The 16,370-nt window shown below is 37.5% G+C and overlaps 1 protein-coding gene across 3 annotated transcripts in view; it reads right to left on the bottom strand.

Moving 5' to 3' along the window:
- The window catches only part of TRPC4AP (transient receptor potential cation channel subfamily C member 4 associated protein), a 69,449-nt gene that overhangs the window by 36,917 nt on the left and 16,162 nt on the right, over positions 1–16,370 (bottom strand). For all 3 annotated transcript variants that reach the window (XM_070801560.1, XM_070801558.1, XM_070801559.1), the window contains exons 3-6: positions 14,996–15,112; positions 6,860–6,917; positions 4,793–4,848; positions 245–373 (exon numbers count right to left, since the gene is read on the bottom strand). In XM_070801560.1, coding sequence (XP_070657661.1) covers positions 245–373; positions 4,793–4,848; positions 6,860–6,917; positions 14,996–15,112 — 360 coding nt within the window. The remainder of the gene's footprint in view (positions 1–244; positions 374–4,792; positions 4,849–6,859; positions 6,918–14,995; positions 15,113–16,370) is intronic.

A 16,370-nucleotide genomic window follows, 5' to 3' on the forward strand; every position in this document is an offset into this window, starting at 1 on the left:
AATAACTTTTTTGTGTTACTTAAATATATTTAAGTATTTTAAAATCTTTAAGTATTTATATGTTTATATATAAATATTCTGTTAGCATATACTATAATATTATATATTTATAAATATATTTAAGTATTTATAAGGAATATGGCAAAAATTCTTCTTTAAAAGAGCTCTTGTATATCACTCATGTACAGCTGTCTGAGACATTCTGCTCCACCTGGTCACGCACCAGCCAGAGGACCCAGCTCACCTTTTTAACACCCAAAATATCTTCAATGAGGGTTGCTGTTTGTAAGAATGTCTTCTTACTCGTCATCAGTGTAAACAGGAAGATCACAAAGTCATTTTTTTCCGCCAAACGCTTTGTAACCCCTTCCGTCTATCAGGGGAGAAGAAAAGACAGAACAGGTTAAAATCACAAAATAAAACATAAAGGGCAAAATATCCCCTCCAGACATGGAAAAGCAATTCCATGCTATACCAGGAATTGTAGCTGAGACCTTAAATTCCTACAACTATATATAAAACACTGTATGAATGCATTTTTTTTCTGGGAGGAGTTTTTAAATAATATCCATCATAGGTTCTTAACCTAGTATCTGCCTAGTATTTAAATCAAGCGCTACAAACCAGCACCTAGTAAGCCAAGTTTTATATGGCCAGCAGCACCTTTTAAATTTTGAATTTAAGAGACAGGACAATCTTACTCCAGGTTAGTCACAGGTTAGTCACTTGTGACTTGTGACTAAAGTGCCCACTCCAAAACAGGCAAACCTTTCTTGTTTTCTACCTGATCCTTGGAGGCACTGGTGTTTGCAACTTTGAAAGCCCTAGGTTTCCATCTAACCTGGATGTAAATCAGATCAGCACAGGTTGGACCACATCATCCTATCTTTATATTTTTGTTTCTTCTTCTTTCTTCGCTTTCATTTCATTTTCTTTCTTTCCCATTCCTTTTCTTTTTTTCTTCCTTCTTTCCCTGTCTTTCCTTCCCCTTCCTTGCCCTTTATTAAAACTGAACTGTGTTCTACTGGAGTATCATTAACATTCAGTTCAGTTCAGTTCAGTCACTCTGTCGTGTCCGACTCTTTGCGACCCCAGGCAGCACGCCAGGCCTCCCTGTCCATCACCAACTCCCGGAGTTCACTCAGACTCACGTCCATCGAGTCAGTGATGCCATCCAGCCATCTCATCCTCTGTCGTCCCCTTCTCCTCCTGCCCCCAATCCCTCCCAGCATCAGAGTCTTTTCCAATGAATCAACTCTTCACATGAAGTGGCCAAAGTACTGGAGTTTCAGCTTTAGCATCATTCCTTCCAAAGAAATCCCAGGGCTGATCTTCCTCAGAATGGACTGGGTGGATCTCCTTGTGGTCCAAGGGACTCTCAAGAGTCTTCTCCAACACCACAGTTCAAAAATTCTTTGGCACTCTTGTAGGACTGCCCCATAAGACTATTAACAGCATGGAAGCTGTGAATGATGGAGTCTTTACATCACACATGCATCATCTTTTCTTTAATAAGAACAATTTCTTACCGGCTTTAGTTATAATTGTGCACTACCTGAACAATTAGCTTATTTTTACCTTACGGGTCTGTCTGTGCCTACCTGTGCCACTAGCTGCATGTGGCTACTGAGGACTTGAAATGTGGCTAGTCTGAACTGAGATGTGCTGTAAGAGCAAAAAATACACTGGACTTTGACAGTTTAAAATAAAAAAAGAATGTATCATTAATAATTACTTATACTGATTACGTTATCTCACTAAAAATTACTCATGTTGATTACACGTTGGAATAGTATTCTTGACATACTCTGTATTAAATAAACTACAATGTTAAAATTAACTTCAACTATTTCTTCCTACTTCTTTTCTTACTTTCAAAAAAACTGGCTACGAGGACATTTAAAACAACCTAGTATGCTGGAGTGATAGGTTATTTCATCTGTTTTTGGAGTACTTTTATATTATACTCTAACATTCTTGAGAGACCAGTATAATACATTTTTATACTTTTTAAAATGTGGTACACAGAAGCAAACACAAAATATACATAGCCTAATCAGTGACTAAAAATGCAGATTAGGTGCAGGTTTATTACATAACTCTTTTTTAAAAAAAAAAGAGAAAAAACAGGTCCGAATCTTCAGTTTTAAAATTCTACATGTCTTTTACAATACATTTGTTATTTAAATGACCTCTAAATGGTTAATGTACAATGAATACTTTTTTTCTGAAACTGAACCATGAATTCTGACCTCATCAGTATGATTATTCTAAACAGAGTAAGAGAGTGTTGGGAAGGGCTGTGTGCTGCTGGGAGACCACCACCAGCACATGCCTTCTTGTAGAATCCAGGTGACCAATCTGTGCAAAATGCTTTTGAAGACTAATGATTATAGCTGATTTTAAAGTCAGTCAATGGAATTAGAGTTTCTTTTTGTTTTGAAACATCAAAGCGCATTTAAAAAAAAAAATTAAACAATTTGCTTTCACAGTCTACAGAGGCAAACTCGAAATTATAAATATCTGCAGGCAGTAACACTCCTTTTCAAATATTTTTGAAGAATTTATACATTTTATAAAGAATGTCTTAAAGGGTGTAAGTTTTCTGATACTGGTTTCACAAAAGGACAAATGCTGCTAACAATAACTAACAGTGAATATCTAAGTTCAAGCCAATGTATATGTAACAGGCAATTAAGGTGGCTAATCATAAGCCACAATGCACATTTTCCCTTTGAAAAAATGAACTAGTTTGATCCGCATTTCTAGAGTTATTGGGTAGAAAAACAAAAACAAAAACCACTTTAATTCAGCTGAGAGTTTTGGTGAATTTATTGTTCCTAAAATGTAACCAGGTAAATAGTAAATGATATGTACCACTGAACTATATTATTATTTTAACTTTTCTATAAAAAGACGGTCTGCTGTGTTGGAAGGGATGAATGAGCACTGTTGAACAAATGAGAAAAATGTCACAGAATGTCTCAGTTTCTTCCATAAATTATACTTTCTTCTTCCATGACACAGGTTTCACTCTATAAAACTTTGTCCCCAAAGGAAATTTAAATCTGTTTTGTGCCTTTTTGGCCTGACAGTACTCCTTCTCCATCATTTTTCCAAGGACCCATGGTCTTTAAGATGCCCCCGAAGCCTGGACTGGGATGTGGGTCCACCGGTGGGCACGGTGGCTGGGAAGCTGGAGAGTGGGGACTGGAGAGCAGTCCCCGGGCCAGGACCCCAGGACCACCACAGAAAGATGGCCCGAGGGAACAGGAGGGAGGAAATTTCTGGCAAGGAGTGCCCCCAGAGGAAAGCTGCACAGTCATGGAAGCAGGGCACCACTGCTGAGTCGCACACAAGGGTGCAACTCCTTTTAAATATTTTATTTCGACTGATCAGTAGACTAAGCTTGTTTTAGCCTTTTTTGGTGACAGTAGTCTTTGATGAATCCTTTTGATTACTGATAAACTTACTGACAGTTTAGGCCCCTAAACTATTTTTCATTTGTATGTCCCTAAGACATACCTCCCTTGCTCAGGACCTTAGTTTTTATTTCCCGTATGTTTATAGTTATATCCAAAGCTTATCCCTTTTTAATTCTTTTTATTCAAATGGTCTATCATGTATGTTGTCAAGATCTTTGTGGATGCCGATTTTTATCTTAGGATATCAATCCTGAACTAATAAACACATTATTCCTAAAGGTAAAATAAAAAGAACCTGAGTGTTTTATGTTATATTTCTATTGCAGAGCACTGTTATAATAGATGTTTAACTGTGTTAAGCACTGAAACATATTTCCCTATTTGTGTTGGTTGGTAAGATGCTTAAATTCAAATTTGTACCCCATCCATGGTACAGATGATTTTATGTTCAGCCCAATTCCTGGATATCTGCTTCTAAATTAATGATCTTGGTAGATTTTACATGCTCCTAACAAGGTGCCTGAAATCTTTCTTTGAATGAAGCAAGCAATGAAATGAAAATTAAATATTCCTTTGTGCTTTGACTGCATATAGGTTTCACTTCTGCAACAGCATCTGTTTCCTTCTGTTGTATATGATTCACTCTTTACAGTTTACCACATAAGCTCCCAAAAGACAGGTATTGTGTCTTACAAAAATTAACACTGTATATTGCTTTACAAAGTGCTTTCACATGTATCATCTCATTTAATCCTCACAATAACCCTATGGTGTTGTTAGTATGATTACTAACCACACTCTACTAAAAAATGAAACTGAAGCACAGGGAGAATGAATAAGCATGAAGACAAGAGCCAGAATCCCGAGTCAACTTGCAGCACTAAGTGCTATGCTCTCTCTACCAAACTGCTTCTATTTACCATTCTTTCTCACTCAATGATCAACCTAGATGAGTGTCCTGGTCAACAAAAGGTAGGCCTTCTGGTTCTTGTTCTGTTTTCTAACAATAAAAATGAAGGAGTAGGCACAGTAGAGTTTAAAGAAATCCTAAAAGGTCATAGACACTCTTCCCAGGCTTGCATCCATTTAACAAGTATTTGTTCAGTCTCTGCTTGGACTCTTCCAGGGCTAGAAGAGTTCAGTAGCTGTTGAATCAGCCATGGTTCTTAACAATTACTATGAAATTTTGCCACCCCACAATTTCTACCTGTTGGTTCTGGTTCTCAGGCACACATAAGTCCATAAGTCCAATTCTCCAATGTGTGAAGATAGCTGTCATGTCTACCACCCCCATTCAAATCTTCCTTCCTCAAGCACTGCAGATCTGGTAGGGAGATAAATGAGGTCCCAGTGGCAGGGGTACTTACACAGACACAGGTATTATACAAGATGCTCAAACAGTCCTTGGACATTTCATCACTTACTGAAAGTGAAAGGGGAACAACTGGTTATTTTTCTCATTGGAAAGACAGTACAACAGAATCAAATTTTTGAACATAAGAATTGTTCCTCATGATCCCAAAATGATTATTTTCCTTTCAGCATACCTCCTTCCAGTCCTTATTTACCCGAGTTTCAGGATGCCCATCAGAGCCTATTAACCAATTTGTATATAGCTTTTTGGTCTGATATACTAGTATGCTTCCTAGGGTCCACAGTCTTCATAATTTCAACCTGTTGTGGTGTTATCACTTAATAAGCCATGTTCCCTTTGCAGCTTGCTTAAAATCATATCCAGCTTTTCTTTTTTTTTTACTTTTGCTATTTAAATAGGCTAGAAATAAATAATGTAACATACAGCCTTAATTTTATGCTTGTGTTGAACTGGTTCCCTAAAACACATTTCCAAAAACAGAACTGTAAGAATCCACTAAACCTAAAGTATCAGCACCAGGATTGTTGTTATAAATCTCCATTGAAAATCCTATTAGCAGCAAACAAGGAAGTCTTTTTTACTCCAGACTCAAAGTGTTCTGTTTTATTATTTGTGCTAAATAAAAGGCTTTTAATCCCTAACCTACTGACTCTAATAAAGAACTAGTTACTTCTCCGTGAGCAGGAACAGAAGAGTATGACAAAATGGAAAATAAATTTTCATGACCTCAAAAGCAGGAGATAATAAAGCTGAGTATGAACCATGGATAAAGTGTTTTGTTTGGCATCATTTTTTATTTTTGAAAACTGTTTACATTCATTCCCATGCTGCCACAAACTCTAAAATGTCAGGCTTCCCTTCACAATTCCAGTGGGCAGCCCTGCCAAGCTAGAGTGACCAGAGGACTAACTGACATAATCTTGAGACAATGGAGATGTCCTATATCCCTCACCACTGCTTTTCAACCTAAGGGGGCTTTTTGGTTTACTTCATGACTTCGGAGCAGGCTCGAACACCAAATCAGTGTATTTCAGTACTTCTAGACCTTCATTTTCAAAGGGAATTGGAACTCACTCATTCATCAAATATTTATTCAGCATCCACTCTAGAGCGGATACAGAATATACAGAGGTTAGCAGTGGAAAAAAAAAGACAAAGCCTCATAGAACTTATGAATTTAGAGGGGAAGAGAGAATAAATAAGTACACCAACAGGTAATTACAAGCTGCTACTTGCTACGAGGACCAAGGACAGGAAGAATCAATTTAGACAGGATACAAAGGTACGACATCAAAGATGAATACAAATCCTCTTAACTGCTCCTGCACGTATAAACAAGGCCTTCCTTATACACTATGTCATGTTGATTTTGTTTAGAAGAAAAATTTTTCATTAAAAAAAAGACAAACTGATGTTTGTAGTAAACATTCATCAAATGTTAACTGATCCCTGGCTTTTAATGTCTTTTAATTTTTTACAGTTTTTTATTTTTTTTACAGTTTTTTTAAAAAATTATAAAAGGACGACCTAAAAATAGTATTTGCAACATGTGTAAGTTATAAAGACTAATAATAGGACAATACCCATATACCCACCACCCAATTCAAGAAATTATGTGCTATCTTAACACTCTGACTTTTCACCACACACATTCTGGTAGTAACGGAACTTTTTACAAAGAGCGTGAATAACCTCATAACAACAAAAACAAGACAGTAATTAAAAAAAGTAAATGATCTTGCCAGTTTTTTCCTTACTCTCTCAATTAGTGATATGAGAAATAAGAATTTGCAAAGAAAACATAAAAGCTGAACCCAAAGACTGTTAGAAATTACAAAGATGCAATTCTTTTAGTCCAGTAGTTTTCACACTTTTTGATTTAAAGCACCAGATTTGTATTTTCTACCGAGTATAAAATAAAGAGAGCAGTTAGGCGGAGAATGTTCTACAGCTGAATGTAAGGCATGTCCTCAGTGTGAAGGGAAAGAAGAGACACTCCTGGGAATCACCACAATAGCAGGTTAGAAAATGAGCGCAAGTAGCTGCTGAGTATACTTACTTTTCAGTTTCTGTCCCCGAATAGAAATTGTAGGCCTCATAAGAATTTCTACAAGGAGCTATTTAAAAAAAAAAAAAAAAAGGGATAAAATCTTCAAAATTCAAAGCACAACTTATAAAACAATCTTTGCTGTGATAACTCATGGCCCAAATACCTGTCATGGTACTGCAAGGCCCTTTTGTTCCCAACACAGGGAGAAGGCAATGAAGTTCAGGGAAATGAGCACTGTACCAAGAGTCAGGAAACCTGGGTTCTAGTCACAGCTCAGCCACCTATTCTCCATGAAAACTTGGGCAAGTCAGGGTCCCACCATGGTCTCAACTCTCATTTCAAAAGATAAGAATGTTAGATTAGTTAACCTCTGGGATCCAATGTGGCTTCAACTTTTTAAAAGCTGCAGAACACTACAACAATGATTACTCTTGCTTTAGAATATTTATGTTCTTTTATAAACACAAGTTTATAAAAAGAATCACAAAAGATACACCATAAACTGTTAATACTGATTTCCACAGGGGGCTGGAGAGGATATGCATTCATTTATCATTTTACATACTTTTAATACAACATATAACTGTTTAAGGGCTTCCCTTCTGGCTCAGACAGTAAAGAATCTGCCCGAAATGTGGGAGATCCAGGTTCGATCCCTGGGTCAGGAAGATCCCCTGAGAAGGGAATGGCAACCCACTCTAGTATTCTTGCCTAGAGAGTCCCGTGGACAGAGGAGACTGGTGGGCTAGTTCATGAGGCTGCAAAGAGTCAGACATGACTGAGTGACTAACACTTTCACTTCCTGTTTAAACTGTTTATAATAAATATGCATTTAAAAGCTCATTCTGAAAAAAAAAACACACATTTTGTTGAAAGAAAGAGTTAATAATGATAAAAGGGTCAATTCATTGGAAAAGATATAACAATAATAAACATATATGCATCTAACAACAGAGCCTCAAAATACATGATGCAAAAACTGACAGAACTGAAGGAAACAGACAAGTTAAACAGTAGCTGGACAAGACAATACTCCACTTTCAATAATGGATAGAAAATGAGGTATCACCAAACAGAAGACTTGAACACGATAAACCAATAAGCTATAACAGATAGCTATATAATTCTGCCCAGCAAGAGCAGAATACATGTTCTACTAAAGCACGCATGGAATACACACACAGAGAGAAGAATACTACTCAGCTATAAAAAAGAACAAAAATTTGCCATTTGCAGCAATATGAACAGACTTGGAGGACATTATGATAAATGAAATAAAACAGAGAAAGACAAACAGTATATGAATATCACTTGTATGTGGAATCTAAAAAATAAAACAAAATAGTGACTATAGCAAAAAAAGAAGCAAACTCACAGATACAGAGAACAAACTAGTAGTTACCAGTTGTGGGGAGGGGCAACATCAAAGTGGGGGAGTACAAACTACTGAGAGTAACACAGGCTACACAAATGTATTATACAACATGGGGAAGACAGCCAGTATTTATAGTAACTATAAATGGAGCATACCCTTTAAAATCTGTGAATCACTATGCTGTACATTTGTAATTTATATAACATTGTATAGCAACTGTACTTCAGTAAAAATGCGAAAAATTTCTCTTAAAAGAAAAAAAAAGGAATTATCTCAAACCAATAGCCTAATAATCTTTTACTTCAATTCACTGGAAAAAAAGAGGTGTAAGCCAACCCCAAAGCAAGCAAAAGAAAAGAAATAATAAGGATTAGAATGGAAACTAATTTAGCAGAGAATAGAAAACAACAGAGAATATCAATGATATCACCACTGACCTTATAGAAAACAAAAACTACCTTCCTCCTGATGAATATTTTTAACTATTATATGTAATGCCACACTAAGCATTTTTGTATACAAAGCTTTATCTCATTTTGACTTATGTCCTCAGAAGAGATTCACATAAACGCAAACAGAGCAAAATCAATAACGATCTTTAAGATTTTGAGATGTACTACACAAAAGCTTTTCAAAGAGATGCCCTGCTTTTCAGTCATCCCAGTAAAGTATGAGGAGCTCATCCTGCATAGATTATTATATTTAAAATAAACTGTCTTCAAATAGATGTTCTATGTCAATGAACAAATTAAAAGTCCCTGAATGCCAAGCATGGATTACACCTGGCCCACAGACATAATTCATGTGGTCCATATCTACTGAAAAGCTGTGATTCTACTTACGAATCTAGATTTCCTACATCCCTGAGGGCAAAGGTCAAAAGAAATGGAAGTCATTTCCCTATAAAAGCAGGCATGCACTCTCCAGTTCATCTCAGTCTCTGCAGTCATTTAACTTATGTAGATCATCTTACTCTGGGCCTGCTTCACTATACGCCTACTTGATCCTACAGGCATCTAACTTCACAGACTCTAGGATACACTTTCCAGTGTTACATTAGGGGTTTGTTCAAGTTGACAAGGAATGGTGTAGCCACCATTCCACTTCAGCTAAGCATTAGGCAGCATGTTGAAAACGGAATTACTTTGGAGCCTTTCTGGGGATTGGCAGAGGGAGAAATAAAGAACTTTGAAAGGTACTTTTAGAAGCAAGATGACAAGAGAATTCAGCAAGAAGAAATGCACCCAAATAATGGTTAGTGAAGAACAAAATAATCCAAGCAAAAGCCTCTATAAACACACTGAGATTCTTGGAGAAGCTAACCTAACTCAAAGCAGGGAAGAAAAACTCCACAAAATCAAGAACTAATGATCCAAAGATGTCCTAAGATGGGGCATGTACCTGCAGGAGAAAAGCTTCGTTCCCACTGCAAATAAGACACCAGGCTAAAGACTCCTATCTTCTTTTTCCTCCCAGGAACACACTGGTTTCTATTAAGCAAATTCTTTGACAAACGATTCAGAAGTAAAGGCCCTTCAAACTGGCCAGTAAGTAAACGCGACAGGACCGCTGGGATTGCTAAAGAGGGAATGCTGAGCAACGGTTGAAGGAATACAGTCTATGACTCATGCTATGGATGTAAATGTTCAACACTCAATTTTTGCTTTGGGGAAAATGGCATCTTTAAGGAAAGGAAGTGTTTTTTCAAATTGAAGTAATAACATGATAGCAAACACCCTCTTCCAACAACACAAGAGGAGACTCTACACATGGACATCACCAGATCGTCAACACTGAAAACAGACTGATTATATTCTTTGCAGCCAAAGATGGAGAAGTTCTATACAGTCAGCAAAAACAAGACCAGGAGCTTACTGTGCCTCAGACATGAACTCCTTATTGCCAAAATCAGACTGAAATTGAAGAAAGTAGGGAAAACCACTAGACCATTCAGGTATGACCTAAATCAAATTCCTTATGATTATACAGTGGAAGTGAGAACTAGATTTAAAGGACTAGATCTGATAGACAAGAGTGCCTGATAAACTATGGACAGAGGTTCATAACATTGTACAGGAGACAGGGATCAAGACCATCTCCAAGAAAAAGAAAGGCAAAAAAGCAAAATGGCTGTCTGAGGAGGCCTTACAAATAGCTGTGAAAAGAAGGGAAGCAAAAAGCAAAGAAGAAAAGCAAAGATACATCCATTTGAATGCAGAGTTCCAAAGAACAGCAAGGAGAGATAAGAAAGCCTTCTTCAGTGACCAGTGAAAAGAAATAAGAGGAAAACAATAGAATAGAAAAGACTAGAGATCTCTTCAAGAAAATTAGAGATACCAAGGGAACATTCCATGCAAAGGTGGGCTCAATAAAGGACAGAAATGTTATGGACCTAACAGAAGCAGACGATATTAAGAGGAGGTGGCAAGAATACACAGAAAAGAGCTTCACAACCCAGATAATCACAATGGTTTGATCTCTCATCTAGAACCAGACATCCTGGAATGTGAAGTCAAGTGGGCCTTAGGAAGCGTCACTACGAATGAACCTAGTGGAGGTGATGGAATTCCAGTTGAACTATTTCAAATCCTAAACGATGATGCTATGAAAGTGCTGCACTCAATATACCAGCAAATTTGGAGAAGTCAGCAGTGGCCACAGGACTGGAAAAGGTCAATTTTCATTCCAGTCCCAAAGAAAGGCAATGCCAAAGAATGCTCAAACTACCACACAATTGCACTCATCTCACATGCTAGTAAAGTAATGCTCAAAATTCTCCAAGCCCAGCTTCAATAATATGTGAACTGTAAACTTCCAGATGTCCAAGCTGGGTTTAGAAAAGGCAGAGGAACCAGAGATCAAATTGCCAACATCCACTGGATCATTGAAAAAGCAAGAGAGTTCCAAAAAAACACCTATTTCTGCTTTATTGACTATGCCAAAGCCTTTGACTGTGTGGATCACAATAAACTGGAAAATTCTGAAAGAGATGGGAATACCAGACCACCTGGTCTGTCTCTTGAGAAATCTGTATCCAGGTCAGGAAGCAACAGTTAGAACTGGACACGGAACAACAGACTGGTTCCAAACAGGAAAAGGAGTACGTCAAGGCTGTATATTGTTACCCTGCTTATTTAACTTATATGCAGAGTACATCATGAGAAACGCTGAGCTCTAGATGAAGCACAAGCTGGAATCAACATTGCCAGGAGAAATATCAATAACCTCAGATACGCAGATGACACCACACTTATGGCAGAAAGTGAAGAACTAAAGAGCCTCTTGATGGAAGTGAAAGAGGAGAGTGAAAAAGCTGGCTTAAAGCTCAACATTCAGAAAACTAAGATCATGACATCTGGTCCCATCACTTCATAGCAAATAGATGGGGAAACAGTGGCAGATTTTATTTTGGGGGGCTCCAAATCACTGCAGATGGTGACTGCGGCCATGAAATTAAAAGATGCTTACCCCTTGGAAGCAAAGTTATGGCCAACCTAGACAGTATATTAAAAAGCAGAGACATTACCTTGCCAACAAAGGTCCGTCTAGTCAAGGCTATGGTTTTTCCAGTAGTCATGTATGGATGTGAGAGTTGGACTATAAAGAAAGCTAAGTGCCGAAGAATTGATGCTTTTGAACTGTGGTGTTGGAGAAGACTCTTGAGAGTCTCTGGGACTCCAAGGAGATCCAACCAGTCCATCCTAATGGAAATCAGTCCTGAATATTCATTGGAAGGACTGAAGTTGAAGCTGAAACTCCAATACTTTGGCCACCTGATATGAAGAGCTGACTCATTTGAAAAGACCCTGATGCTGGGAAAGATTGAAGGTGGGAGGAGAAGGGGATGACAGAGGATAAAATGGTTGGATGGCATCACTGACTCAATGGACATGAGTTTGAGTGAACTCCGGGAGTTGGTGATGGACAGGGAGGCCTGGCGTGCTGCAGTCCATGGGGTCGCCAAGAGTCGGAAACAACTGAGTGACTGAACTGAACGTGATAAAGCAAACAGTATAAATTGTAAACATACAGCTCCAGTTTTTACAAAGTGAATCTCTATCCAACACAATCAACACCCAGATCAAGATACAACACAACCACAACACCCTGAAAGCCTCCCTCATGCTCCCAGTAACAGGGGAAAGGACAGGTTATCTGAGAGAAAAGAAGCAGGATCCCAGTACCCTCACTCATTACATAAAAATAAATTTCAAGTGGTGCAAAAATTAATCATACATGATAAAAACTTTGAAGTATTAGATGGAAATAAAGACACAGTTTATAATGCAACAATGGGCAAAGAAAAACTCTGAACCCATGAAAGGAAAGACCGATCAGTTTGACAACCTAAAAAGTAAACAACTTAAAAAGTAAACCTAAAAAGTTTCACATTAAAATGTATCATAAACAAAGTCAAAATTCAATTTTCAAACTAGGGAAAAAAATAGAACACTTATGACAAAGGACCTTTAAAAACTGAGTACTTACAAGTTACTATAATCTGCATGTTGTCTCCTGAAAACCATGCTAAATCTTAATGCCCAATGTGACAGCATTAGGAGGTGGGGCCTTTGGGTGGTGATTAGGTTATGAGGGCAGAGCACCCACGAATGGTGTTACACATTATGAAAGAGGCTCCAGAGAGATTCCCCAGCCCTTCATCACGTGTGGACACAGGGAGAAGCTGGCATTTGTAATCCAGAAGAGGATCTTCCCGAGACACCAAATCTGCCAGTGCCATGAATCTGGACTTCCCAGCCTCTAGAACTTTGAGAAATAAATCTGTTGTTCATAAACTACTCAAATGTGGATTTTGCTGTAGCAGCCTGAACTAAGACAAAAATCAATAAGAGAAGGGCCTAATAAACAAATAGAAGAAAAAAAAAGGAACTACTTATAAACACACGAAAAGATATCCAATTCCACTCATTGAAAGATATAAATTTTTAAAACTATACAGAGACTATATAAAGGGCTCTCAGAATTCATAATAACGATATTTTCTGAGGAAGACAAACAAATGACCTAGAAGCACATAAAATAATGTTCAATAGCATTAGGCAACAGGAAAAGGCAAATCAAAACCACAAGGAAGTAACACTTCACACCCAGTAGGATGGCTACAATCAAAAGTGGAGAGAATAGCCAGTGTTGAAGAGGATGTGGAAAAATCAGAACCCTTGTGCATTGTTGGTGGGTATGTAAAATGGTGCAGCTGCTTTGGAAAACAGTCTGATAAATCCTCAAAGAATTAAATACAAGAGCTACTATATGACCCATCAATCCCACTTCTAGGTATATTCCCAACATTAATGGAAAGATATTTCCACACACAAACTTGTACACAAGTGTTAAGAGCAGCATTATTTGTAACAGTCAAAAGATAGAAATAGCCCAAGTGTCCACTAACTGACAAATGAACATACAAAATATGCTATATCCACCCAGTAGAGTATTATTCAACCATAAAATAGAATAAACTGCTGAAACATGCTATAATGGGGATGAACCTTAAAAACATTAAACTAAGTGAAACATACCAATAACAAAAGATCACATATTATGTGACTCTGTTCATATGAAATGTCCAAGACAAGGTTATCTATAAAGACAAAGTGGAGTAACAGTTGCCTATGATGGGGCTGGTGGTTGGAGGAGTGGGAGAGTGATAGCTTAAACATATGGAGTTTCTTCTCTGGGTGATAAAAATGTTCTAGAGTGACTATGGTGGTGGTCTCACATATCTACAAATACACTAAAAACTACTGAATTATACACATTAAATGGGTGAATTATATGATGTGAACTATATCTCAATAAAACTTTAAAAAACTATGAAGAAATATCATTTTTCTCATATCTGCTTAGCAAATATTTAAAATACTTAAAACATATTGCTTAGTGAAGGAGGCTACTCTGTGTTGGTAACAGTCTATTTCATGGTTTGGGTGGCAAAGGTGAATGTATCTTCTCATAGTTACTGACATACCTCACTGTATGCAAGTTACACCTCAAGAACAAAGTCCATAAAAATACACATACACACACTGTGTTGGCGATGGAGTGGATAAAAAGACACTCTTCTTCTTTGTTACTGGGGATGTAAGTTGATAAAAGCCTTTTAGGTACATAAATTGGTAAGTTTATAAACAATAAAAGACATATGCTTTGATCCTAAAAGTATACAGTACTCACATGTACAAAAACTTTCACTGCAACCTTGTTTGTTATAGGAAAGGTGTTGAGAAAGCTAAATGTCCATCAACTAAGGCCTAAGTAAATAATGGTATAATCATACCAGGGAATACTATATAGCTGTTAATAATAATGAGGCAGATTTACACATATTAAAATGAATCTACCTCCAAGTTATAGAATCACATGAAAAAAAGCAAGCAAGGTACCTGTATATATGATATGCTACTTCTATGTGGGGAGAATATAAACCTAAGGGGGGGCAGTCAGGGTAACTATTTACATACACACATATATATATTACATCTCTGGAAGGACAAAGAAGAAACTAGTCATCACAGCTGAACTAGGAAACATTAACTTTGTGCCTTAAAAAAGTTGATATTATTATCAATTCACACAAAATCAACTCTTTCAATGTAAAAGCTATGGTACTTCAACACAGGTGAATACCATGGAGCTTCTAAAGAGAAAATTCTGAAATGCTTGCTATAAATTCTAAAATGCTTCCTAATTCCCATTTCAAAAGTTCCCAAGCCATTAAATAGCAGTAGTAATAATAAACAATGACTTACATCAACACCTCCAAACAAGTCAAAAATATAAGTATTTGGATAAGTGGTTTCTTGGGTAAGTTTCCTCTCTTCAGTAACAAACGCCATAGCCTCCATGGAGAGAAGAGGAGAAATTTCCTAGTGAAAAAGGAACCAAGAGACACTGAGTGCTACTATCCAACACAAACCAGACACCAAAAGAACAGTTTGCATTTTAGTCACAACTTAAATTCCCATGAAGCCAAAGACAGCCTCCACAATGAACAATTAAAAAAAAGCCAACTTACAGAAAAGCTGATGTGATAAAAGTTGTTGTAATCGTAGTAGAAGCTAACTTATTAAATGCTTATTATGTACCAGGCATGGTTCTTCATAAGTTACCTCTTTTAAAAAATCCTCACAACTCTATGACGTAACAGTAATGTATTGGCCCAATTTTACAGATAAGGAAACTAAGACACAAAGAAGTTGTCAATGTCAAACAGGGTATGTGACAGAGTCAGGACTTAAACCTAGGATGTCTGGCTCCTGAGTCTGTGCTTACAAAAGAAAGCATAACTACTGTGGGTCAAACAGGAGGAAGAGTAGGAGGAATACAGGGTCCTACTCATTGTGCTCTCTTCTCAGGAACCGCAAGGGAAGACGGAACCCACTGGACTAGAGCAGTAGTTCTCATACAGTGGTGAGCATCCAGTCACCTGAAGGACATGTTAAAACCCAGACTGCTGGGTCCCATCTGCAGTTTCTGATTTAACAGGTCTGGGCTGGGGCCTGAGAATGTGCATTTATCGTTAAGTACCCAAGTGATGTTGATGTTGGTCGAAGTACCACTCATCAAGAAAAAGCAGAACTCTCTCTTACAGATAACCTATTACATGACAAGCACCGGATTTCTATACTTAAGTCCATTTCATCCTTAAAATAATTCAATGAAGTGAGTATAGTTTGACTCATTTTACAGGTTAAAAAACAAAAAGCACAAAGTTGTACAAGGTCACATAATTAGTGGGAGAACTACTTCCTCTGGGTTTCATTTCTCTCATTTATAAAACTAGACTATAATTCTGCTGGCAACACAGTACAGTGGAAGCTGGTTTCAGGAGCAGGACAAATCTGGGCTCATCATGATAACCACGTGAACGTGGGTGGATTATGCTGAGTCTGTTTTCTCAACTGAGAAAGGAAATGCAGAAGACACCTGGATTTTCCTGCTCAGTATCTCCTTTTCTCTTCTTCAGGTAACAGCCCTACTTCTGTGGAAGAATACGAGGCCACACACAGATGTCAAGATAAGAAATAGACTGCCTAACTCTATTTGGCCCCTGAATTCACATCTGTGCTTTCTGAAGATGTGAGACAATAAAAAATCTTTTTCGCTAATCTGAGTGGGTTACTG

This window comes from Bos indicus, chromosome 13, assembly GCF_029378745.1.
Source record: "Bos indicus isolate NIAB-ARS_2022 breed Sahiwal x Tharparkar chromosome 13, NIAB-ARS_B.indTharparkar_mat_pri_1.0, whole genome shotgun sequence".
Taxonomy (NCBI): domain Eukaryota; kingdom Metazoa; phylum Chordata; class Mammalia; order Artiodactyla; family Bovidae; genus Bos; species Bos indicus.